This window comes from Prionailurus viverrinus, chromosome D3 (genome assembly GCF_022837055.1).
Source record: "Prionailurus viverrinus isolate Anna chromosome D3, UM_Priviv_1.0, whole genome shotgun sequence".
Lineage (NCBI taxonomy): Eukaryota > Metazoa > Chordata > Mammalia > Carnivora > Felidae > Prionailurus > Prionailurus viverrinus.
Genome location: NC_062572.1, coordinates 6237278 through 6264476, shown reverse-complemented (window position 1 = coordinate 6264476; position 27199 = coordinate 6237278). Strand labels below are relative to the sequence as shown.

The 27199-nt window shown below is 50.2% G+C and overlaps 1 protein-coding gene across 1 annotated transcript in view; it reads left to right on the top strand.

Annotated features, from left to right (window-relative positions):
- The window catches only part of DNAH10 (dynein axonemal heavy chain 10), a 147762-nt gene that overhangs the window by 89600 nt on the left and 30963 nt on the right, over positions 1-27199 (top strand). Inside the window, 15 exon segments of the mRNA XM_047826686.1 lie at positions 519-654; positions 1831-1953; positions 3461-3595; positions 3879-4095; positions 6802-6921; positions 7956-8101; positions 11085-11237; positions 12500-12760; positions 14528-14700; positions 15713-15806; positions 16091-16258; positions 16817-17005; positions 20442-20613; positions 25100-25303; positions 25951-26031. Of these exon segments, the coding sequence (XP_047682642.1) occupies positions 519-654; positions 1831-1953; positions 3461-3595; positions 3879-4095; positions 6802-6921; positions 7956-8101; positions 11085-11237; positions 12500-12760; positions 14528-14700; positions 15713-15806; positions 16091-16258; positions 16817-17005; positions 20442-20613; positions 25100-25303; positions 25951-26031 (2372 nt within the window).

Here is a 27199-nt window from a genome sequence, read left to right as displayed (position 1 = left end):
TCACAGGGTCTGGATGGACGTATCTTTTGGGAGCCACCATTCAACCCATTATACACGGATAGGGTATATGAAATACTTCCCTTTGCTCTTAACCTTACCATAAGAAAAGTTGGTGTCAAAACCAGTGACCAATAGCAATTGATAGTCTCAGTTTTAAGAAAAGACTGAGACTGTGATCCTATCCGTCTCCACACACAGCTGCTGCTCAGCTCCAGCAGATTGTTCCCAGGCAGGAGAGCAGGTCTGTGTTTTCAGCCTTCCGGGTTGCAAGAGAAGCAAGAAATTCAGATTTTGTGTGAAGTTGCATTATTCTTCAGTGTCAGTGACTGACTCACACAGATATTATGGTTTGTTTGTTTTTTTCCTTTTGATTTTATGGGTCAAACCTCTGGATCCAGTTGGGTGCTCTGTGTCAGGTCCTGGCTACAGAGCCCTGGGAAAAAGACATTCGTCATGAATGGGGAAGGGACGCCAAGTTCCATAAGAAAGCCTGGCTTACTTTTCTTGGGTTGCTATAGGTATATTTTATTTGATGGTGATGTGGATGCTCTTTGGGTGGAAAACATGAATTCTGTGATGGACGACAACAGGCTGTTGACGTTGGCCAATGGTGAGCGCATTCGGCTTCAAGCGCACTGTGCTCTGCTCTTTGAGGCAAGTAGTGATGAAAAATAATTTTTAATATGTCTTGCAGTTAAGAATTTAAATGTTTATTAAATTGGTAATAAATATAGATGACCAAAGAAAACCCAAACAGTGCAAGAAGAGTTTTTATGATGAGGGCAACTCAATACCTCCCTCACTCTTCTTACTCCTCTTTACTGTATCCCGGAGGTAACTGCTTTTCACTCTTGGGTTGTTTCTGCTGATCATTATCCTGTTGTCTGTATATAACACACTTAGCATGCTGTTTCTTCCTGTATCAAGTTTACACAGTATCTACGCTATGACTGCTATGAAAGCGAGAGTACATCTCTCACAACACTAGCTCACTCCCCTCCTCAGAATACTAAACTAAACTGATTGCTACATCAGTTAAATCAGTAAAAAGTATTTGCGTTATTATGAATATGGAAATATTTACTGTAGAGCCAACTAGTATACTGCTATTATGTTTACTTTCTTTTTGAGCCTTTTTTTTTTTTTGGCCTTAGTTTGTAGTTGCCTTCTTTTTTCTCTCACACTATTTGCCTTTAATTTTCTTTTCATTTATTTTTGCAAACTTTCTATCATAGCCTCTGAACCTGTTTCATAGCTGTGGCCCTGAGACTTGTTTTCACTTCAGCTTAATGTTAAAGTTGTTCCTAAGTTGGCCTGCAAAATTCACTGATGCATGTGTATTTCCTTACCTTATTGGCTGACTGAACGGTGTCTTTTTTTTTCTCATGAAGAGATAGGTGTGTTAATATTGCTGGTTTAGATGGGTATGTATTAAGTTTTATACTACCCAATCTCAACTATGTTTTAAAAAATGAGGAAAAAATACTGAAAGGAAAACAGTCCAAAACAATGTTTATTTCTTGGTGTTGGTATTTTGGGTAACTTATTTTCTTCTCTATAGTTTTCTATTTTTGTCAGATATTCTACAGCATATTAATTTTCATATTAATTTATAGTAAAAGAAAAGTTAAAAAGATGCTACATCAGAAATGTATAACCTTCCCATGATAAACCTAAGTGTTCAGTTGGAAGCCTCATGAAAGCTGTGTTAATCTGGGCATGACTTGGGTTTTATGCAGTTGTGAAAACTTTGCCCAAAGCAAAGGCCTTTAAACATGCCGTTCAGCTGTTCGTAGCTTTAGACACGACTGATTTCCTTTATTTCTCTAGGTTGGAGATTTACAGTATGCCTCTCCTGCAACTGTGTCTCGATGTGGAATGGTTTATGTGGATCCTAAAAACTTGAAATATCAACCGTACTGGAAAAGATGGGTTAATCAAATACAAAACAAGGTGAAAATTATTTCTAAGATGAACTTAAAAGTTATTAGTATTCGTGCCTAGCTGAATAAACATAATCCAGGGGGATGTTTGTAGTTAAAGCCATGGCCTTGACCTTGATCTGCCTGTGATCTTAAGCAGTGTCAGAGCATCAATAAATTGGATGAAATCTGGAAGACACACTTACTAGATTTCCAGATAATTCCATAGCTGGTGGGATAGGTAATCTTTTTTTTTTTTTTTTCATTTGTTAGGTTATTTATTTATTTTGAGAGAGAGGGAGGGAGGGAGGGAGGGAAGAGACAAGCTGGGGAGGGGCAGAGAGAAAAGTGGACAGAGGATCTGAAGCAGGCTCTATGCTGATAGCACAGAGCCTGATGCGAGGCTCAAACTCACAAACTGTGAGATCATGACCTGAAGTCGGACGCTTAACCAACTGAGCCACCTAAGCGCCCCAGGGCTACGTGATGATTTCAGTAGTCTAGATCAAGGGTTGACATTTTTTTTTTTCCTGTAAAAGGATTGAGAGTAATATTTTAAACTTTGTGGGCCGGCTGGTTTCTTTTGCGACTACTCAACTATACCATCGTGGTGTGAAAGCAGCTAAAGTACATGAATGGTCATGTCTATGTACCAATAAAATTTTATTTACACAAAGAAGTGGCAGGCCAGGTTTGGCTTGTGGGTTGTAGTTGGCAACTCCTGCTGCAGCCAAGCCCAGCTGTTGAGAGACTTCTCTCTAGAGGGGCCCAGCTTTTGCTGAATTGGATGGATGCAATGTGAAGGACCTAGCTTGTCACGTAATTGAGGTCTGACGGTTTTAGTTGACCTCAAACCGTGTCGCGTGTCACATGGCTGCTAAAATGTGTATTGTAACAAAAGGCTTCGTTGAAAAGTATAGAGATAGGTGTGACAGTCATGTGAAGGTAGTGCCTTGACCACACACCCAGGACACCATGACTGCGTTCTCAAAGCGACACAGGTGGTTTGGGTGTATCACTGGAAGGACTGCTAGGCTGATGGTCAATTGGAAACCAGGACATAATTATCCCAGAGAAGAGAAGACCGAGGGAAGCGCGATAGGACCATTGGAGGCACCGTCGTAAGGGAGAGAGAGTTGTGTCAGGGCCCGTGCGATCCCTGGTGGTCCTCAGCACCTTGATAGGGAGAGGGGCTCCCACTGCTTTGCACTCTTCGCAGGATGACTGTGGCCGCACCACTTGAACTTGAAGATAATCAGCCCCATTTCTGCCAAATGGGACCCGTTATCCTCCCTCCCTCCCAGGTGGCGGGGTAGATGCTATGGCAGTGAAACGAAGCGCTTTGCAATGAAAGTGCACCGTGAAGGACAGATCTCTCCACAAACGGAAGGCGCTGTTATCGGGGTTTACTCACCTGCCAAATCTACCCTTCATCAGAAGACCTTTCTCATCCCTCTTTCGCCAAGATCAGCTTTCCACTAACTTCCCCTTAACTAAAGGAGCCCTCGAAAATGCATTGCAATTCTGCTCTTTTATAGGCAGAGCAAAGCAATTTAGAGAGTCTCTTTGAGAAGTATGTGCCCTATCTCATCGATGTGATTGTGGAAGGGACAGTGGATGGAAGACGAGGCGAGAAGCTGAAGACCGTCGTTCCGCAGACAGACCTAAATATGGTGAGAAAATATCCCTGTTAGCAAAGAGAGATGCTTCCCTAAAGGTGGACCCACAGGCCAAGGGAAGCAGAGATGCCAGACGGGTAAACTGTAACGTCACAGGTCGCTTTCTTTGGCGACCCTGTGCAGGACAAGGTGCCAGGCTCCATCTGACGGAACCGATAGGGTGGGTCATAGGTTCCCACCGCGCTGGGACCTGGGATCCCAAGGCTTATGACCAGAACTGACCTTGGGGTGGGGGAGTGGAATGAATGGGCTGATCCGGGATTTGCCTGGGCACTAGGTAACCCAGTTAACCAAGATGTTGGATGCCCTACTCGAAGGAGAAATAGAGGAACCAGACCTTCTGGAGTGCTATTTCTTAGAGGCTCTGTACTGTTCTCTGGGAGCTGCTCTGCTCGAGGATGGAAGGATTAAATTTGACGAGTGCATTAAACGCCTTGCTTCTTTGCCTTCTGTTGATACGGAAGGGGAATGGGCCAGCCCCGGGGAGCTGCCAGGTAAGATCTGGGCGTAGCCTGGTTTCCTACTCACAGCGCTTTGGGGGGAGGGTTTTGGAGGAAGTGACCTTGCTTTTCCATACGTATGCCCGTACGGGTTTTCCAGCTCGTTGGCTTCTGTAGACACACGTGCAATGGTCAGACCCCCCCCCCCCGGGGTACCCTCAGGAGTTCCAGCGTGTGAGCTGCTAGAGCAGAAGCCGCACTGGCTTGTCTTGTTGAGTCTAAACTCCTCCCCACCCCAGCACTCCCACCCTCGCACCCTGAGTTTAGTTAGGCACTCGCTTCCTTTGCTGTTGAAGTTTTTAGAAATTTTCACACTTTGCATGACTTTGAGTTTCTTCTCCTTTGAATTTCTCTGTTTTTTTAAGACCACCTCTCTAATTTTCATCTGCTGTATTCCCGAGTATTTTCACAGGAGGTGATCAAGGGTGGATCCGTAGGTCCTTCTTAGGAGATCTTCGTATTAAGGTTTTTAGTTTGCGTGTGAAGAAGGTGCATCCTCCAAGAGCGACGTGTGATGAAAACCTGCCTTTTTCAGGAACTCTGTGTAACGCTAGGATCCATCTTTGTCTAGTTCTTTAAAAAAACTTTTTTTAGCGTTTATTTATTTTTGAGAGAGAGAGAGAGAGAAGACAGACTGTGACTTTTGAGAAGACAGAGTGTGACTTTTGAGAGAGAGAGAGGGGGACACAGAAACCGAAGCAGGCTCCAGGCTCTGAGCTTTCAGCAGAGTCCAACACGGGGCTTGAACCCACCAACCGGGAGATCATGACCTGAGCCAAAGTTGGACGCTCAGCCAACTGAGCCACCCCGGCATCTCATCTTTGTCTAGTTCTTCATGATATTTGAACATGACTTGGCCGGTCACCATCTTTCTAAGCTGTATCCTATCATCATTACCCGGGGCGTTCTTTGTAAGCAGCAAAGTAAAGTGGTCCCAGGACTTCCTAATGGGGAGCACTGTGCTCTCCACCCTCCTGCTCGGGTGCCGGCTTCCTTGCTGGGCTCCTCCTGAGCTGTCTCTTCTGTTTCCCTCCTACCAACTCCCTCCCAGCTGCTCTTGGACCTGCTCAGGGGAAACCTTCTACGCCCTTCTAGAGACGTCTCTCCACCTCTTTCCTGTGAAAGCCACGAGTCCTCGAAAGGTTGGCTTCGAGCTCCGTCTTCTCATCCCACTTGCTTCTCAGCCAACAGCCACCCGCCCCCCTTTCAAATCCCGGCTCCCCTGGAAGTGCTGCCGGTGAGCGTGTCCGCTGCCGTCTCCACCGGAGCCCACGGGCCTTGGCGTCCTCGCCATCCCGACCTTGCCTGGCGTCCGACGTGGCTGACCACTTCCTGCCCTCTTGAAATGTCCCTCCTCTTCCCTGCCGGCCGCTCGTCCGTCTCCTTCCTCTCCTCGGGGTTTGGTCTTCCAGCCTCCTTTCGTGCTGCAAGTCCTCACGGAGCGCTGGCCGCGCGCTCCCAGCTTCGGCCTGCCAGTCTCCTTCCCTCCTGAGCCTTCTCCTCTTTCCCTCGCTCTGTCCTACTGAAATCTGTGGGTTGTCTATCATTCATCTATCTACTCGTGTATCTGTTGTCTATCTGCCTTCCATCTGTCTATCTGTCTATCATCTATATCTATCGTCTACCCACCTATTATCTATCATCTGTCTGTCCACCTTGCACATCGGCAACCCTGACACTTTCTTCCCCCCACCACAGCCCGTCACTTCAGCCTGTCGATCTCCACCCCCACATCTCTTGGGAGCTCTCCTGTCGGCTCTGCCCTGGGTAAGGTGGGACCCTCACTGACAGATCTCCCAGTCTCCACTCACCTCCTCCAGATCCATTTTCCACTACAGTCATACTGATCTCTGCAGAGGCAGACCCGATCACGTGTCCCACTGGAGACTAATGTCACACGCCCAGGACCGACAGGGTGGAGAACAAGCCCCTGAAATGGCCTGCCAGGCTCTTCACGCAACAGCCCCGCAGCCTTTGTAGCATTGCCTCATCTGCCCACCGTGTGCACTCCTCACTCCTTTCTGTTCCTCCGGCCACCCCGCCGTGCTCTCTTCTCCCTGACAGCCTCCCAGTGGCCCCCAGGTCTCTTGGCTCAGGACTCATGCTTCAGGTCTCAGACCGGATGGCATCTCCTTTGGGACGGCTTCCTCCCCGTGCTGGCTGCAAAATTTGGTATTGCTGGGGCCTCCGGGTGGCAGTCTCTCTGGGAGCAGGTGCACGAGGAACCTTTCTTAGAGCTGATCTGCGTAGCACCCCTGATGTTCAGGTACAGAGGAGTGTGGGCTGCGGGGCGCCTCGAGGTGCCCCGCGTGCCCCGTGGCACCTGGCGCTTCTCCGACCTCTTCCCTGCCCCTCCTGGTCAGACGTCCTCCCGGGCGCCCGCTGCACCTGCGCTTGCCCTGTCGCGGAACGTAGCGCTCCGCGTTGACATTGCCTGTTGACTTGCCTCCGTTCCGCCCCCCACCCGGCCGCCAACAACTGTATGCCTAGGTTCCAGGGTTGTCCGCCACCGAGCTCTCTCGTCCCCAGGGAGGGGGCTCAGCGTGTACCTGCCCAGTGGACGGGAGTGTAAGTTCAAAGTACTCAGTTAAGTTGCCGTCCAGGGGGCGGGTAGCATCAGTTCGTCTTATGCATGTCCCGGAGCTGACCCTGTATTTCCGTGTCTACGACTGAAGCGAAATGGACCATTATGTACCACAGGTCACCTCCCGACCATGTATGACTTTCATTTCGATTCCGCACAGAAGAAATGGATACCGTGGAATAAATTAGTTCCTGAATACGTTCACGTCCGCGAGAGGAAATTTATCGACATCCTGGGTGAGTGAGAACCAAACCTCTGTTCTCAGTGTATGGCTCTTGTCCTGTGAGGAAGTGAAAAAGATCCGGGGGCCTCCGTGGCCCCCTGAGTCCCACCCAGAGCGTTGGTTCGGAGAAACTGAAAAGATTGAGCCGTGGGTCTCACCAAGAGGGTGGCGTTTCTGATTCTGTTTATGTGCGGCTGACTCTGAGCGTCTTCAGACGTCTGTGGTTCTCAGCTGTCACCTGACAGGTGGGGTGGGGATAGGACAGTCCGCTCTGCCCTCCCCCCCCCCCCCCCCCCCCCGTCTCCACGGGCCCCCTGCAGCCTGGAGAGCTGGCCGGCTGTGCGAAGGAATGAAGGAAGAAAGCGAGAGGAATGAGCAGGGCGGCGTGTGGTGGAAAGGGCTGCCTCGCGAGGTCGTCCACCACGGACGTTTAATGGGTTGTGCGTTTTTTTAACGCACCCCTCTGGCTATTTAGAGAACGTAGTGGCAGGATGACTTCCCGAAACAAACGTCTGGGTTTGGTTCCGATGGAATGAGACCTACCCATTTCCCCAGGAACCAGTCAGGACTAAAAGCAACCAGTGCAGGAGCAAGCCAGACCTGGTTTCGTGGTTTCGTTCTGTCTTTGGAGGAAGTTGTTGGTCAGGAAACCAAACCCTGCAGATGTGTGGCTGATGTAAGCCGTGGAGAAACTGAGTTTTTAACATCCCGAGTATACGTCGGAGTCGGACACGAAGAACGGTTTGGGGCTTCTGAATCTGGACCGTAGCAGTGACCGCACAGCTGTAGAAATGTACCAAATGCACCAAAACATACCCTTAAAATGGGTGAATTTTATGGTGTTTAAGCAATGCCTCCGTAGCGCTATTAAAAATAATGATTGGGGCAGTGACATTCCAGACGGTAGCCGTGTACTCACTTTCAAGGTCGCGTCTTGGGGTTTTGCCGACGCTTTTTATGGGACGTTCGGAGTTCCGTGAAACTCCAGGTTGCCGCATGCTCCCCTTTGACGTTTCTGTGATGCCCCCCTCCTACCGTGTTCCCCAGTTCATACAGTGGATACAACGCGCACCACCTGGATGCTGGAGCAGATGGTCAAGATCAAGCAGCCGGTGCTTCTGGTTGGGGAATCTGGCACCTCTAAGACAGCCACTACCCAGAACTTCCTCAAAAATCTGAACGTGGACATGAACGTAAGTCGTGGTTGGCATCCTGCTGGGTAACAAATCGCCCCCGCGCGTAGCAGCCCAGGGCAACAGACGCTTACTGTCGCACCATTTCTGCGCGTCAGGGATCTGGGCATGGCTTAGCTGGGCGGTTCTCGCTCGCCCTCTGTCCTGAGACTGCTGTCCAGCGGTCGGCCGGGGCTGGAGGCCTGATGGGGGTGCTGGAGGGCCCTCTCCCAAGGTGGTGGGCCTCAGTTCCCCACTATGTGGACCTCTCCGGGGGCTGCCGAGTGACCTCTTGACATGGCAGCCCGCTTCTGCCAGAGCGCACGTCCACGACGGAGCAAATCGGATGCCACGCTGCTTTTGGTGACCTAGGAAATCACCTTCCCTCGCTTTGGCCATGGTCTGTGGGAGACACAGAGACCACCGTGAATCACCTTGGCCTGTGGGAGGGGGCTACGCAGGTGAATGAGTACCTGGAGGGTGAGGGTGGACGGGGGTCATCTTGGAGGCCGGCCGTCTCTTTATTCATCACCTTGCTGTGGTTTTGAAAACCTCAAGGTTTTCCTTTCTTTCCTCCAGGCCTGTGTTAAATGTGGGAGGGTCCGACACGTGGGGGACACTGAGCTAGCTGGGTGCCACAGGGACAGACAAGAGCGAACTTGCAGTCAGTTCTGGAGGGACTCACAGTTGGGTGGGGGGGGGACAAATTCGGAAACGAACCCTGTGAAACATGACACTGCAGAACGTGCCAGGGTCCTAAGACATTAGGAAGGGGGGTGCCAGGGGTGCCTGGGGGCTCAGTCAGTTAAGCATCCAGCTCTTGATTTCAGCTCAGGTCCTGATGTCACGGTTCATGGGTTTGAGCCCCTCCTTGGGTTCTGCGCTCACAGTGTGGAGCCTGCTTGGGATTTTCTCTCTGTCTCTGTCCCTCCCTTGTTCACACTCTCACGCTCTCTCTCTCTCTCTCTCTCTCTCTCTCTCTCTCTCTCTCAAAATAAATACACTTAAAAAAAAATAAAGAGGGGCGCCTGGGTGGCTCAGTCGGTTGAGCTTCCGACTTCGGCTCAGGTCAAGATCTCATGGTTCGTGAGTTCGAGCCCCACGTCGGGCTCTGTGCTGACAGCTCAGAGCCTGGAGCCTGTTTCAGATTCTGTGTCTCCCTCTCTCTCTGACCCTCCCCTGCTCGCACTCTGTCTCCCTCTGTCTCAAAAATAAATAAACACACACACACAAAAAAAGGAAGGAGGCTGTCAATTCTCCTTTCTATACTCAGAGTTGCCTTGCATGGGCCACCTGCTCATCATTTCAACTGTCCTGGCTTCAAACAATTTTTATTTAATGTTTTTTTTTTTTTTTTCCCAATAACCAAGGCAAGATTCTGTCTCCTCCAAGAAGCTGCCTGTGCTTTTCAGGATATCCAGCTGATACATACTTGTCCCAAATCCACTCACTGACTCAGTTCTCTGTTTTTGGTAATATCTGCTCATCCTTTAATTTTCGAATTCCTGTTTTGGCCTCCTGGAACCTCAGAGGGGAGAAGAGTTTCCTGCGGCTCTTCTTTCTGACTCCCTTACTTAGGCTTGTTCCCCGGGAAGCCCTGTGACCCTCTAGGCCGGGGAGTGGTCAGCCAGGCTTCGCGATGGGCATCACATGAAGGATGTGGGCAAGACAGGGCCAGGCTGCCCGCGAATGGTCGAGCCCAGTCACAGGTGCACGGAAGCAGGGTTTATTCAGCTTGAAGGATGTCATTGTGGAGGCACAGAAGGGATGTTTATAGCCAGAGGGACCTAAGAGTTTGTGGGGTCAGGCAAACAGCATCCACATTCAGAACGCCCCCTACGACGCCCCTCTGCCGGGACTCAGCAGCTGGTGCTCATCGGCCCGGCAGTCACATCGGTGCGCATTCGTTATGAGGAGACGCACGTTGACCTTCATCGCACGCGGCTCCCGTGCACCTGTCGGCACCTCTGAGGACAGTGCCGTCTGCAGCAGTGGTTCTCAAAGTGTGGTCCCTAGGCCAGCAGCATTGCCTGAAAACTCGCATACACGATCCTAGACATTTTGAATCAACTCTGAGGATGGGGCCCTTTGAGCCGTTTGGCACAGGCCCTCCAGGTGATTTGGGTGCATATTAAGAGCGAGAACCATTGACCCATGAACTCTCACCAAGTGCTCTAAGAAGCACAGTGAGGGGTCCTGTGTGTACCCCGTGCATGGGGGAGGCTCTCCACCCAGGGGCCCGGGGCCCCGGGCCCCCCTCACCTTTCTCTCAGCAATTAATTCCAAAGGTGCTCTCTCTGACCTGTTTATTAAGACATAGCAGGCATGATAGTAACTTCTGGTTGAATATTACTTTGTCACGTGGAAAACGCCTTTGGGGATTTCATCTCCTGTGATAAGATCACCCTATGAAGTAGTCCAAGCAGATGCTATTAAAACTGTCTTACAGATGAGAAAAACGAGGTTCTAAAAGGTTGAACCTCTTTGGGGCGCTTGGGTGGCTCGGTCGGTCGGGCGTCCATCTGACTTTGGCTCAGGTCATGATCTCGTAGTTTGTAGGTTCAAACCCCACGTCGGGCTCTGTGCTCTCAGCTCAGAGCCTGGAGCCTGCTTCAGATTCTGTGTCTCCCTCTCTCTCTCTCTCTCTCTCTCGGCCCCTCCCCTGCTTGCCCTCTCTCTCTCAAAAATAAATAAGCATTTAAATAAATAAGTCTTAAAAATTTTTTTTAAAGGTTAAACCTCTTTTTGGAGGTCACTTAGCCCGACTGTGCAGAGCTAAGACCCCCTCGTTGACATTGTGCCAGAGGCCCACGTGTGGTGACTGGTCAAGCTTGGCCTCACACAACCTGCTGAAGGGGAAGAATGCTGTACCGGCGCACACTGGGTTATGGGAAAGTTCAGACGCCGGGGAATTTGCAAAATGGACGGCAGCGCGCGGTCCAGCATTTCCCGCTGGTACTGCGAAGAGATGACCACCTTCTGGAATGATCTGTCTCTCTTCCAGATTGTGTTGATAGTCAACTTCTCCTCCCGCACCACGTCTCTGGATATCCAAAGAAACTTGGAAGCAAACGTTGAGAAGCGAACCAAAGACACATACGGCCCGCCCATGGGAAAGCGCCTCCTGGTGTTCATGGACGACGTGAATATGCCAAAGGTGGCGTAAGGTTAAGGAGCAGGGGGCGGTGGGGCCGGGCCGCGTGCTGCGCTCGCGTCGCTGTGTGTGCGCGCGGAGTCCGTGAGTGTGCGAGCGCGTGCCTTCGTTCTGCACGGTGCCCGCAGGGTGCTGGCGATGGGAGCCAGCTCTGGAGACAGTGTGACTGGAAAGTTCTACTGACACAGCGGGACTCTTCCTTACTGATTGCTTTCCTAGAGGAGTTAGGCAGCAGGCAGCCTCCAGGCTTTTTACAGCATGTATTCGAGTAAGTGGTTTCTCGATGAGCTAGAGCTCAGACGATAGTGTTGTTCTCAGTCCCAGGTACATGGAAAGCATAAGGTCAGACGCCTCCCAAGGATTCCTCTGGATTTACCAAGGAAGGGAAACTTTAGCATGCAGGAGTGTGTTTCTGGGGCCGGAGCCTGAGAGTTGTGAAGTTTTCTTAGTACTAAAGTTTAAATTTATGCAATTTCTGCAGAACCATTTTTTTCCTCTGAAAATCTATCCTCTAGATGGACTGTGTGCAAAGCCAGGATTCATCCACCCATCCATCCATCTCTCCTTCCATCCATCTATCCACCCACCCACCCAGTCTTCCTTCCTTCCTTCCTTCCTTCCTTCCTTCCTTCCTTCCTTCCTTCCTTCCATTTTCCCATCCGTCCATCTATCCATCCATCCACCTACATTTCTTCCACCCATCCACCAACCCACCCATCCATCTGTCCGTCCATCCATCTTCCTTCCATCCTTCCATCTGCCCATCCGTCCATCTATCCATCCATCCACCCACCCACTGACCCACCCATCCATCTGTCCGTCCATCTAGCCACCCACCCACCCACCCACTGACCCACCCATCCATCTGTCCATCCATCCACCCATTCATCCACCTTCCTTCCTTCCACCCATCCACTCATCCATGCACACACCCACATACCCTTTCATCCATCTGTGCATCCATCCAATTAACGTGTATTTATTGAGCGCCTCCTATGGGTCTGGTGCTGTGCAGTGACGAACAGAACATAAGTAGTCCCTGCCCTCATGGAGTTTACAGTTCAGTGAGGCAGACAGATAAAAAAAATAATAATTACAAATGAATATATAGTTGCAAACCTCGAGAAGCCCCATGAAACTAAAACCAGAGTGCTCTGAGAGAGGAAGAGGAGAGATGAGAATTAGTTTAGATGGTTAGCAGAGGCATCCCTGAGTTCTGCTTTACGATACTACTGTTATCTCCTTTCTTTAAACACTAAATCAAGGTGGATGAGTATGGCACACAGCAGCCGATTGCCTTGCTGAAACTGCTGTTGGAAAAAGGCTACCTGTATGACCGTGGGAAGGAGCTCAACTGCAAAAGCATTCGGGACCTTGGCTTTATTGCTGCGATGGGAAAAGCTGGAGGAGGCCGCAATGAAGTTGATCCGAGATTTATTTCGCTGTTCAATGTCTTCAATGTACCATTTCCTTCAGAGGAGTCTTTGCATTTAATTTATTCCTCCATTCTGAAAGGCCATACCTCGGTAACTTGATTTTAATTAGCAGTCTAGGGGCGCCTGGGTGGCTCAGTTGGTTAAACGTCTGACTTCGGCTCAGGTCATGATCTCACGGTTCGTGGGTTCGAGCCCCGTGTCGGGCTCTGTGCTGACAGCTCGGAGCCTGGAGCCTGCTTCGGATTCTGTGCCTCCCTCTCTCTCTCTGCCCCTTCCCTGCCATCACTCTGTCTCTTTCTCTAAAAAATAAACATTAAAAAAATTTAATTAGCAGTCTGAACTAGAGGGCCTTCTGTTGGGTAGAGTGTTTGCATGGTCCTCTTGGGCATTAGACACAGCAGGCATAAGGCCCACGGTACTTTTAGGGGCACACAAAAATGTTTTCTTTCAAAACTGGAAGAAAAAATATCCAGTCTGGATTATATGCATCTTTATATCAGTGCAGTCATAAAAGATAAAGTAACATTTTTATGGAGGAAGGGGCCCAGAAGGCAAAAGTGCCTTGGGTCCGCGGAGTCACGATGTGGCCCTGAGTTACATGTGTCACATTGGGCGGCAGCAGTGAATTAACTAGGGGACCAGGACCTGGAGTCAGGCCCCGTGCTGCTCCTTGGGCAAGTTCGTTGAGCTCTCCTGGACCCAGTTCTCATCTGGAATGGGGATGACGATGGCAGCCACCTCACCGAGAATGCACGTAAAATGTGCGGCACGGCGTCTAGAACATAGCAGATGCTCATCAGATACTAGTTACCGCTCTCCTTAAGTCGATTTAACTTGGCCATCCCACAAATGGAACCCACGCATTTAAATGATGACCTTCTGCTCCCAGCATTTCCCTCCTAAAGTGAGGTTTGCACACAGCCTTCAGGGGCAGGAAAGGTAAAGGTGTGGAGTGGCCAGGTGTGATCACAGGGACTGTGAGCACCTGGTGTTTTGTGCCTTACCTTAAGCCATTCGCTTCCAAAACCGTGAGGTCTGCCCTAGTCCAGTCAGACTCCAACGGAGGGCTGGTGTGGGCTTTGGTTTCACATCATGTTGACTTGTCAGTTAATGAGAAAATCTAGGGAAACAGAGCAAATCAGATGGTGAGTTTCTCTGGCTTTTTCAGTTTTTTTCTTATCTCCTCTTTTTTTTTTTAATTTTTTTTAAACGTTTATTCATTTTTGAGACAGAGAGAGACAGAGCATGAGTGGGGGAAGGTCAGAGAGAGCGAGACACAGAATCTGAAACAGGCTCCGGGCTCTGGGCTGTCAGCACAGAGCCCGACGCGGGGCTTGAACTCACGGACCGCGAGATCATGACCTGAGCCGAAGCCGGACGCCCAACCGACTGAGCCACCCAGGCGCCCCTCTTACCTCCTCTTTAAAAATTATGATAAAATTCACATAGTGTAGGATTTGTTTTAACCACTTTAAAGTACAGTTTATTGGCATTGAGTACATTCACAATGTTGTACCATCATCACCACCACCTTATTCCAGAATATTTTCATCACCCAAAAGTAGTCCCGCTATCCCATCCTTCAGCCCCTGGCAATTGCTGATATGCCTTCTGTCTCTCTGGATTTGCCTCTTTTGGACATTTCATATAAAGGGACTCGTACACCATGTGGTCTTTTGTGACTGGAGGCTTTCATCTGGCATCATGTTGTCAAGGTGCATCCGTGTGGTGGCCCATATCAGTGCTTCGCTCCTCGATGTGGCCAAATGATGTGCCATTCGTTGTATGGATAGACCACATTGGCTTATCCATTCATCCATCGATAGACACTTGGGGGGGTGTCTTTTCAATTTTTAGGTGTTTCATGAAAGCATCATGGCTGTGAGTGACAAGCTGACCTTCTGCACGTTGGCGCTTTACAAAACCATTGTGCAGGACCTGCCTCCCACACCATCCAAGTTCCATTACATCTTTAATCTTCGGGACCTCTCAAGAATTTTTAATGGTCTTCTCCTCACTGATCCGGGGCGGTGAGTTTGTCTTCTCTCCATACCCATGTGGCCCATGGGTATGATGGTGGATTTTCTTTTAAGACAGAGGACTTGTCAATGAAATGGATGAATCAACGTATCCATTAATCACCCAGTGTCTTTTTGTTTATGTTAAATGAAGAAAAGGGTTAAGGGCTTGGTTAAGGCCAGATGACTTGTAAGCCCTTGACTTGAAGACAGGGGAGCCGTGAAAGACAGATGCGTAGACACGTGATATTTAAGCCCTTGGTGGCAATGCTCTACTGACTGTGTATTCTTTCTAAAGTTGCCTTTTGCTAATGCACCTGAATTGTTTGCAGTTGCTAGTTACGTTTTGTGAAAGACCCACAAAATGGAGAAGTAAGCACAAGGGACGGAAAGGATTAAATCTGGGTATAAAACTTTTCTCATTAAAGCTGGACTTCTGTCTCTACGTTAATGTGCGCTTTATGTAGGTCTGCAAGCAGAGTCCACTTTTGTGGATTCACGTTGAGTCCACGAAAAATCGAAAAGTGAGTTAGTTGAGGACTTTCCACATACCCAAACTTGTTCTCAGGTACCCTTGAGGAAGACCAGGGGAAGGCAGCTGCAGGGATTTAAGGGGGGGAGTAAGGGCTCTTTGCCAGCAACCAGAGAAAGTTCTCGAACTGGGGCCGGATGGAGCTGGTTCTTAAAATACGAAGCTGCCAGTGGCCTTGATGCTGATTTTAAATTCTTATATTCCAGCAGGTAGAAGCCGTGTCGGGTACTCATTTTATGTCACTTACGTCATTTACGGATAACGTTCTTTTTCTCCCCTACGGGAGGGTAAATTATAGATGATGATTTTATGGTCTTTACACTTAATTTGTTAGCTTCCACTAAAATTTCACTAACGTGAGGCCAGGGGGGAGAAAGGACTGTAGAAATGTTGTCCTTTCCCACACCCTGTGTATCCATCTGAAAATAGTAGCATTTAGCCCCTCTCTCTCTAGATGGCTTCCCGACTGATTTTGCTCCTTCCATCGCGTAGGTTCCAGACGGTGACCCAGATGGTGAGAGTCTGGAGAAACGAGTGTCTGAGGATCTTCCACGACCGATTAATCAATGAAACAGACAAGCAGCTGGTCAGTACCTCAAACTATACCAGCAAATTCAAAACTCTAACTACAAAATTCTTCTCTGAGTGAAGTAAACAAGCATACCCACCCCCCCCCAAGTATTTTTTTTAAATATAGTTCACCAATTGGAGAAAAATACACTAACAACAGAAGTTGATGGATAGAGGAGGGTGGATTATGGAGTACCTTGCAACAGAGAAAAGAATCGAATGCAATATGTTCTTTTTCTGACAAGTCTTAGCACATATATGTTGTCGAGTTTGAGTCCTTAAGCGGTCTTCTGTCAAAAGGTACAAGACCACATAGGCAACCTGGTTATGGAACATTTTAACGATGATACGGAGGCGGTGATGAGGGATCCCATCCTGTTTGGAGACTTCCGGACGGCCCTGCAGGAAGAGGAAGCACGCATTTATGAAGATATCCAGGATTACGAGGCAGCCAAGGCTTTGTTTCAGGTGTGGATGGGGCTTACCTTCTCCACAGCCTCACTTTTCCTGGGAGCGCTTCTCAGCGGAGCCCAGCACTGGGAAGAATACCCATGCCTGTGTCTCGGGGTTCAGAATGAGAGCTTGTGTCTTATCCGGTGATTGCCACGTCCAGTGGTGCGTGGGGATGACCTGAGGAAGGTGTTAAATACACAGACCCCAGGGTTCACCCCTCTGGGTTTCCATTCATCCAGCCCAGGGAGGGTCCCAGGGTTCCAATGCACAGCCAGGTTTGGGAACCACTCAGCTCTCTGCTATCCATTTTCGTTTTAATTCATGAACTGAGCCTTAATCAGCTTTGGCTCACTGCTGGCCGATCACAAACCAGCCCATAGAAGCCCTAATTGCCAATACTAGATTTAGTCCCATAAACCCAAACAATTTAATTATTTCAACCACTATAGATTATTGGGGGGGGGTGGGGGGAAGAATCTCTCCTCCGTTCTTAATTTCTCCCGGACAAAAGGAAAGTCTGTCTCTCAAAATCCAGTGATCCTTTTTTTCTTTCTTTTTTTTTTTTTAATTCAGGAAATTCTTGAGGAGTATAACGAAAGCAACACCAAGATGAACCTGGTTCTCTTTGACGATGCCCTGGAACACCTAACCCGCGTGCACCGCATCATCCGAATGGACCGCGGCCACGCCCTGCTCGTGGGGGTCGGAGGCTCAGGGAAGCAGTCTCTCTCCAGGCTGGCCGCCTTCACAGCCGGCTACGAGGTGAGTCGACCTCCCCTCCCAGAAATGGTTTATTAAAGCAATTTCGCCCGTTGGTAGTTCATGCAAACATTGGAAGAATCGAAAACAGATCAGATCACAGCATGATGTTTTCATAGAGTGTAGAATTGGGTTTTTTCCTTGTTATTATTTTAACCGAATGTCCGAAAAATCTAAGTTTTGTATTGTTTTCGAATGTTTTTTTAAATTTAGTTTTGCGAGAGAGACAGAGACAGCGTGAGCATGGGAGGGGCAGAGAGAGAGGGAGACACAGAATGTAAGCAGGCTCCAGGCTCCGAGCTGTCAGCACAGAGTCTGACGCGGGGCTTGAACCCACCAACCGTGAGATCATGACCTGAGCCGAAGTCAGATGCTTAACCAGCTGAGCCACCCAGGGGCCCCTTGTATTATTTTTAGAATGGACACTATGTCAAATCGAATTTGAAAGTCAAACTTGAGCCAATTTTGTGGTTTGTGGCGTGCACTCCTACGGAGGAGGGATTGGCCCAAACCTCCACGGACCCAGCATTCAGGTCAGCAAGTTGCTGGCTGCTGTGTCGGCACAACCAGCCCACACGGTCCTGGGCCATTCTTAGAATCTCTTTCAAAAAACAAATCCCCAAACAACAGCTTTATCGAGATATAATTCACAGACTGTACAATTCACCCATGTACAATTCGGTGCTTTTTGGTATAGTCACAGATACGTACAACCATCAACACAGTCTATTTGAGGACATTTTTGTCACCCTCAGAAGACATCCTCTGCCCCTTAGCTATTACCCCTCTATCTTTCTGCCCCTCATCCAGCCCTAAAAAAAATCACTAACGTACTTTCGGTCTCTATAGACATCCCTATCCTGGACTGTCAATGTAAACAGAATCATAGAGTACGTGGTCTTTTGCGACAGCTTTTTACACTTAACTGCCTGTTTTCAAGCTTCAGCCGCATAACACTGCCCGGTTCCTTTTTATGGCCAAATCGTGTTCTGTTGTATAGATTGACCACACCCTGTTTATCCATTCACCCGTTAACGGACAGGTGCCCGGTTTCCACCTTTTGGCCGCTGTGAACGGTGCTGCTGTGAACATTCACGTACAAGTTTCTGTGTCCACACGTCCACCTAGGTGTGGAATTGCCGGGTCGTGTGGCAGTTCTGTGTTTGATCATTTGGGAAACTGCCAGATTGTTTCCCAAAGCAACTGCACCATCGTATGGTCCCACCAGCACTGCGTGGGGGTTTCTGTGTCTCCACACCATTCTTAGAAACTTACCGTTGCCCTTACAGGAGTCTCTCAAAGCGGAGACGTGCAGCATGCAGTGGGGCTTAATTTGGAACAAGAGTCATCTCCACGATTCACTTGTTTATTTTTGATTTCGTGGCTTGCACTTGAGGTGTCCTATCCAGAAAGTCATTGCCAAGACCCATGCATGACTGTGTGTGTGTGTGTGTGTGTGTGTGTGTGTGTGTGTGTGTGTGTGTGTGTGTGTTTTAGAGAGTCTGTGAGTCAGGGAGGGGCAAGGGGGAGAGACAGAGAATAAGCTGGGCAGGGGCAGAGAGAGAGGGGGACAGAGGATCCTAAGCGGGCTCTGTGCTGACAGCAGAGAGCCTGGTGCAGGGCTCAAACTCATGAACCTGAGCTGAATCTAAGGGTCAGATGCTTAACCTACTGAGCCACCCACGTGCCTCTGTGAGAACTCTTTGTACAGAAGAGCAGTCATGATTAGTTCAATGGATCTAGCTTGCAGTATATACTTTTGTTTAAAGTATTTCTAAAAAAAAAAAAATAAATTTGGTTGATTTACCTTCCAGATCTGATAAAATATGTGATCCAGATGTAACCGTTTTTATAGTTTTTGTACATTTTCCTAGACAAGTTGATTTCTTCCGTTGATCGGTCCTGGTAAATCTGATGTACTGTCCCCTGAGGTAGTGTCGTGCATCCTGGCCTGGCCTGGCCTCGAGGAACGGCAGAGAGGATGTCCGAGGGACAGAGGAGAAGGGTGAACGTGTGCTGGGCTGTTACTGTGCCCTTGGAATTGGGGGGGGGAGGTTGGGGAGTGGGGTCATAGCGAGCTGTTCATGCCCAAGTGGTGTTAGGAACTGTTGAGGGCGGGGCGCCTGGGTGGCTCATTTGTCGACCTCTGACTCTTGATTTCGGTTCAGGTCATGATCTCACGGTTTGTGAGTTGGAGCCTGTCGTCAGGCTCTGCGCTGACAGCACGGAGCCTGCTTTGGATTCTCTGTCTCCTTCTCTCTTTGTCCCTCCCCCACTCTCTCTCTCTCAAAATAAATAAACTTAAAAAAAAAAGGAACTGTTGAGGGCAAGGGGGAAGCTAACTCAGGGAGGATCACTGGGGTCTGCACTTACCAGACGGAACCGGAGACCACACGTATTTGGCTGAAAGTCATCCATGTTGCCGTGTGTGTGTGTGTGTGTGTGTGCGCGTGCGTGCACCGAGTGCCCTGCGTGAATGTGCCTTTGCAGGCCCGCGTGAGTGGCAGAGAGTGCACGTGACCCCATGTGCGTGCGTATATCGGGGCTGAGGGGTGGCAGCGCACGAGGGATGTTCTAGTCGCTGTAAATCCCCTGAGCTCTTTCAGAACTGACAGTTGGCTGTTTGCAGTTCAACTTCCCGGCCTCTGAGCCGACGGAAATGAATGGAGAAGGTGTGTCCTCATTTACATTTGTGTCCATCTCGAAAACATGTAATAGGATTTTAAAATTTTCGGGATCGAAACTGGCTTCCTACTTAGTTTCTCTACACATCTTCCCACAATCTAATTTTCGATGAACTCGCAGCCGGGCCTGTACCCACACGTGATGGTTGTGCTTGTGTGGGTTCCGTTTTCCTTTCTCCCCGCTCTGTGACTCCAATGACTCGTGTGTTTTTTTTAACATTTTTAAAATTTATTTTGAGAGAGAGAGAGAGAGAGAGAGAGAGAGAGAGAGAAAGTACAAGCACGAGCTGGGGAGGGGCACACAGGGAGAGAGAGAATCCCAAACAGGCTCCAAGCTGTCAGCATAGAGCCCGATGCCAGGCTCGAACTCACGAACCATGAGATCATGACCCGAACTGAAGTCGGATGCTTAACCGACGGAGTCACCCAGGTGCCCCTCCAGTGACTCATTTAGCGAATGAAGGTGTCCTTTTCCTCTGCCATACTCATGTGGTCCCCTCTGCACAGACCTGCGTTCCCTGCACACTCTGTCACGCTCTACACGTGTGCACGCCGTTTGCACAAAGGACTGTCAGAGTTTTCTTCGTCCCGCGTTTCTCACTCAGCAGTGTTTGTGAAAATGACCCGGGGCGTCTGGTTCTGCTGTCACTCGTCCCCCGCAGACGGCTGCACGGCCTGAGCCTCTCCCCCTGCCGTTGGCCTGTGACCCTCACGCGGGCCGGTCGTCTCACGGATGCTGTGCTCCGTGTCGGCAGGTGTTTGAGATCCTCCTGAGCCGAGGCTACTCGGAGAACAATTTCCGGGAAGATCTGAAGAACCTTTATCTCAAACTTGGGACCGAGAACAAAAGGATGATCTTCCTGTTCACGGACGCCCACGTGGCCGAGGAGGGCTTCCTGGAGCTCATCAACAACATGCTGACGTCAGGTACGCGGGCTGTGCTGGCCGGATACCCGGCCAGGAGGAGGGGCCGCTCGGCGCGGGCCTGGTGGGGCCCTTGGAGATCAGAGGTCGTCCTTGGGCAATGATGAGGTCTAGGCTTGTTCCCAAAGGTCCCTCTGGCTGCCCTGAGGGTCTAGACAAGAGGAAGGCGAGAGCGGGAGAGGGTGGCTGGTTTGGAGCTGCCGCTGGGGTGTGCAGGCGACAGATGACCTGGGTCTGGACGGGGCCGGGGGGTGGGGATGGCGGTGCTGTGGGAATGGAGGGAAGCGGGAGGATTCATGAGGTACGGATCGGCTGAGGGCGAGTGAGGGCGAGTGCACCCAGGGTGGCTCCCCCTTTCAGGCTGGAGCCTGTGGTGAGTGGTTCCATTGCTAGGAGGGGGAGGACCGGCCGCTAGGGGTGCGTGGAGATGGCTACACTTAAAAAAACCCAAACTGGATGTCGGATAGAGTTTGCTAGAGAGAGTCTGCTAGGGCCTTGGTAACAAAGTACCACAAAATGGGTGGTTGGAAACCACAAACATTTGGGGCGCCTGGCTAGCTCAGAAGAGTGGGTGACTCTTGATCTCAGGGTCACTTGAGCCCCCACGTTGAGGGCTGAGCCCCACGTTGGGTGTAGAGATGACTTAAAAAAAATTGGGGGCACCTGGGTGGCTCCGTCGGTTAAGCATCCGACTCTTGATTTTGGCTCAGATCATGCTCTCCTAGTTCGTGGGTTCGAGCCCCACAAACCGGGCTCTGCGCTGGGAAGTTCAGAGCCTGCTTGGGATTCTCTCTCCCTCCCTCTCTCCCTCCCTCTCCCCTACTTGCTCTCTCTCTCAAAATAAGTAAATAAGTAAACTTAAAAAAAATCTAAAATCACAAACATTTAGTGTCTCACAGTGTGGAGGTCCCCCCTCAAGGCACCTGCTGGGGTGGTTCCTTCTGGGGCTCTGAGGGAGAATCTGTTCCAGGCCCGTCTCTGGCTTCTGCTGGTTTGCCGCTAATTCCTGGGCTCGTGGGCGCGTCTCCCCGGCTCCGCTTTCCCACTCACATGGTGTTCTCCGTGCGTGCGTGTGTCTGTCTCTGATCCAAACTTCCCCTTTATATAAGGACACCAGTTGTACTGGGTTAAGACCTACCTTATGGACCTTGTTTTGTTTTATTTTTATTTTATTTTCAGGTTAGTTAACATACAGTGGAGTCTTGGCTTCAGGAGTAGAACCCACTGATTCATCACTTCCGTACAACACCCAGTGCTCATCCCAGCAGGTGCCCTCCTCAGTGCCCATCACCCATTTCGCCCATCCACCCCCCCACCTCCTTTCCAGCCACTCTGTTTGGTCTCTGTATTTAAGAGTCTTTTATGGTTTGTCTCCCTGTTTTTTATCTTACTTTTCCTTCCCTTCCGCTATGTTCGTCTGTTTTGCTTCTCAAATTCCACATAGGAGTAAAATCATATGATATTTGTTCTTCTCTGATTGACTTATTTCACTGAACATAATGCCCTCTAGTTCCATCCACGTTGTTACAAATGGCAGGATTTCATTCTTTCTGATCGCTGAGTAATATTCCATTGTATATACTATCCATTCATCAGTCGATGGACATTTGAGCTCTTTCCATACTTTGGCTATTGTTGATAGCGCTGCTGTAAACATTGGGGTGCATCTGCCCCTTTGAATCAGCATTTTTTTGTAGCTTTTGGATAAATACCTAGTAGTGTAATTGCTGGGTCATGGGATAATTCTATTTTTAATTTTTTGAGGAACCTCCGTACTCTTTTCCAGAATGGCTGTGCCAGTTTGCATTTTAATGACCTCATTTTAACTTCACGACTTCTATAAAGACCCTGTTTCCAAGTAAGGTCACATTCTGAGGTCCCGGGGGCTTCAACCTATCTTGTGTGGAGGAGCACCATTCGATCTGTAGCAGATCGGCAGTTGGATGTAGGGGTCTGGCTCTCAGATGTGGTTCCTAAAGCTTTGGAAATGGATGGGAGCATCTGCGGGGAGAGTGTGAGACATCAGGGGAGCCCGGGGCTGAGTTGAGGGAGAAGAGGAGCGAGCCGGAGGCTGAGGTGGCAGGAGGGGAACCGGAAGCGGATTCCTCTTCATCTCTCGCAGTACACGTAGCTGTGACTTAATCACGGCCGAAGGACACAAAGCACCATCAGCAGAGGGGGAGAGGCGCATGGGACGAAGTCTGGGGAGTCAGGCAAGGCTTCCAGAGCCCTCTTCCAGGGCGGTCACATAGGATACGTTTAATGCCTCCAGCATCTGATTGTGACGACACACATGAAGTGTCATCTCCCAGGGAAGCCGTTCGGGACTCAGCGCCGAGGGTGTTTACTGGGGGCTGGTCACGTAGGCACCTGCCGCCTGGCACCTACTGAAAATTCTAGGTTTCCAGGGGGAAAGCAGGTGGTCAGCATGAGCCACACTGTTTGCACAGACAGTTCAGGCCTGATGAGCTACTCTGATCCCTGAATGGTAGTGGGAACCCTCCCAAAGTCCGTGTTCCCAGACACGGGCCAGGGGCCAACCCTGCAAGCAAGCCTTAGTGAGGAGAGCAGCCCCAGGCCTGCCACATCATCTTTGTTCCATATGGGAACCCAACGGATAGTTCATAAAAATGTAGGATACTGATTCGAAATGGTATAGATACAGTCGGAAAAAGTCCAACTTGCCAGAGTCTGGCTGCTTTCCTGCCCCGGGAGGGCTGTCTCTGCATCTCCCCATTGATTTAGTTATTCCAGAATTCCCGTCAGGCCGAAACCCTGGAGTGCATCAGACGCCTGACCCCTCCAGCATTTTGTCACGCTTTCTTTTTTGTCCCTGGAGCCCGTCCCTTACCTTACGCTCCCTTTACCGGCCACCAGAGCCAGACCCTCGTCGTGTCTGACTGTGACTCTTCACACGTATCTCTGTATCGATCTTCCTGCTTCCTAACACACCGCCTTCTGTGCACGTCACCAGCTCGGGGTCCCCGCGGACTGACTTCTGTTTCCGCAGCCTGAGTTCCTCTCCCTCCTCATTTTCCATCCTGCCTCTGCATCTTGCTCAGGCCCTTCTTCCCGCCTGCTGCACTCTCTTTCTCCCTCTCTTTATCAGCCTCCATGGTTGCAAGCGATGGAAACTCAACTCCAGTTGGCTTACGTGAAATTAGAGGGAGATGAAGTCAGTATTGATTCACAAAACTGAAAAAGTTCGGGGCACGTTTGGATTCAAGTGCTCAAGAGAGAGCATTCCGAATGGGTCTCCCCCACCCACCACCCACCCCTGTCTTGGCTTTACCGTTTTTCTCTTTTATTTGCGTTTTTGGATTTTCCCAAGGTAATGAAACAAACAAACAGCACCAGATGCCCGAGGCTCACATCCTCCTTGGCTTAGCCTGGGCCAGTGAGATTCTTTCCCCGATGTTTGTGGGCCGAGGGCTCGGCAGGGCTGTCATTGGCTGGCTCGGATCACGTGCCCCGTCCCTGAGCCAATCGCTTTGGCCGGTTGACGCAGGGCTCTGACTGGGCAGGCCACCCAAACCGCTGGCAGGCGTAGAATGATTGTGAAGTGATTCTCCCAAGGAAAAGAGAGACCTTTGGCCAGGAAGTGGGGCCGGGCGGGGACAGGGGGACTCCACTTTCCAGTCTAAAGTGTCAGGTGCCAAACTTCCTCCAAATTCTAGCTCCGGGGCCACGCAGGGTCTCCCTCCCCTAAGAAGCCTCCTTCACTGGTGGCAGCTTCGTACCTCCTGAACACCTGGGGCACCTACAGTCCCCGCTACTCACGTGGCATTTCGCACATGCTTCCTTGGGTCGGCATCAGACTTTCCACACATGGGTTGCAGACTCGTGAGGATGGGTACAAGCGCCAGCCCTGTCCTTTGCTGTATCTGTAAACCCCACTGCAGGGCTGGGGCGTATTTTCTGTGAAGACCCAGAGGGCTCCTGTGGGTCTCATTGAATAGCACCCCAAATGGGCAAGGCTACTTATTTTCCGAAGCCCTTACACTTTGCAGCAGAGTTTTTCATCCTGGGCCCTAATGACAGACATCAGGGGCAGGGTGACTTTTAGTTGTGGAGCTGTCCTGGGCATTACAGGCTGGTTGGCTGTGTCCCTGGCTTCACTAGATGCCATCAGCACCCCAGCCCCCCACACACACATAAGCCGGGGCGACCAAAGACGTCTCCAGACGTTGCCAGATGTCTCTTGGGGGCACAGTTGTCCCTGGTTGAGTACGCTCACGATAACCCTCCCAGGTAAGGAGGAGACGTTTGTTCCTTCCACTTCAATGAGGAGACTGAGGCTCAGAGGGGTTTATACACGGGGTGTGAGTCTTGGGCCTCAGAATCAGGACACGAGCCCTGCTCCTTGGCCTTGGCATCTACGGCTCTTCCAGTGATGCTGTGCTCCTTTCATTTTAGTGCCTACAGGGATGATACCGCCCCCTCCCCGCCCCTCCGAGGCTGAAAAACTCATTGCGTCTTTGTTCTCTAGGGATCGTACCCGCGCTTTTCCCAGAAGAGGAAAAGGAGTCTATCCTCAGTCAGATTGGACAAGAAGCTCTGAAGCAAGGGACGAGCCCGGCCAAGGAATCCGTGTGGCAGTACTTTGTGAACAAGAGCGCAAATAACCTGCACATTGTCCTGGGCATGTCGCCGGTGGGGGACACCCTGAGGACGCGGTGCAGAAATTTCCCAGGTGCCCCTGAGCTGAGCCTGCAAATCGGTTTTTCCCCTTCGGCAGGGCATTCCCAGCAAAGTGAAACAGGAGATGGTCACTGGGCGGAAATTCGGGCCCTGCAGCGTAGGGTGAGACCCGCTCTGCCCCTCACGAACGCCGGCGGGCTCTCGGGCTGCCCACGGTGGACAGCGTCCTCCAACAACGAGGAGATGCTCACAGGCCCAGGCGCACGGCCCGAAGCGAGCTCCCTGCTCTCTTCCATTTGAACCGTTCTGCCAGCCTCGTGGAAGGTGCAATACCTGGACCTCTAGAGCAGAGGTTCTGAGTTGGGGGGTGATTTCCGGCCCCATCCCGGGGCCATTTGTCAATGCCTGCGGACAGTTTTGGTTGTCACATCGGGTGGGCGGGGGAGTGTACTACTGACATCTAGTTGACAGAGGCCAGGGTTTTGCCCAACTTTCTATGCTGCACAGACAGCCCCGCGATACAGGGTCGTCCAGCCCAAATGTCAGCCGCGCTGCGGTTGAGAAACTCTGCTTTGGGTGAATTATTCTCGGGTGCGTCCAGCTCCTTCTCCAGCGTGCCGGCTGCTGAAGACCGTGTCAACGTCCGTGATCATCTCAAGGTTGCAGGCTGACCATCTCTTTTCGTCTCTTCTTTTCAAGGTCTTGTAAATAACACCGGTATCGACTGGTTCATGCCCTGGCCCCCTCAAGCCCTGCATGCAGTCGCAAAGTCATTTCTAGGTACGTGACAGCTACTGTGGGGCCCCGTTAATGATGTAACAAAATAACGTAATGCTTTTCTGACTTTGAATTTTGGTCCGGTAGCTCCCTTCATCGTTAACCCCCATGGCCACGAATGGTTTTTAAGTTTGTCAGTGTGTTTTTGGTTTATGTTGTGTTTTAAGCTAAAGAGATTGCAGGGGACTTACAAGGATAACTTAGGGGACAATGGATCAGGTATCATCCAAAGCAGGCGTTGGTACACCATGGCCTTTGGGCCAAATGTGGCCCGGGGCTCGTTTTGGTAAATAAAGTGTGATTGGGACACTGACTCACTGGTCAATGACCATGGTGTCTGTGGCTGTTTTGGGGCCACAATTGCAAGGTTGAATAATTACAGGAGAGACCATACGGCCCATGAAGCCTGAATATTTACTGTTTAGCTCTTTACAGAAAAAGTATACCGTTGCCTGACCCAAAAGATACCTGAAGGACCTTTTAGAGGACTGTTTATCAATCCATGCTGAATTTGCTGTATAGTTTCAAGCACCTAAGCCCTTGATTATTAATTTTAATCTTCAACATAAGAAAGCAAGTCAGTTCGTCTTCAGGGAAAAAGCTTTTTTTCAACGTTTGTTTTTTTTATTTTTATTTTTATTTTTATTTTTGGGACAGAGAGAGACAGAGCATGAATGGGGGAGGGGCAGAGAGAGAGGGAGACACAGAATCGGAAACAGGCTCCAGGTTCCGAGCCATCAGCCCAGAGCCCGACGCGGGGCTCGAACTCACGGACCGCGAGATCGTGACCTGGCTGAAGTCGGACGCTTAACCGACTGCGCCACCCAGGCGCCCCAGGGAAAAATCTTTTTATCTGGACCTAACTTGAGCAGATTCATGCCAAAAGACACTGGGTGACCCCGTAAATAGCTTCCACCTTATAAATACGTATTCAGTAAATAAATAACTTGTCCCTTTATGCAGGGAGAGCTCAGGTTTTTAATCAAGATGTACTTTCATGGGTAAAGGGGCTAAGAGAATGGCTCTGTCCTGCTGATGTGGCTCAGGGATCAGCAAGCTTTTTCTGGAAAGGACCACATGGTAAATATTTTCAGCTTTGTGGGTCATACAGTCTCTATTGCGACTACTCAGCTCCACCGTCGTGTCACGAAAGCAGTCATCGACAATATGT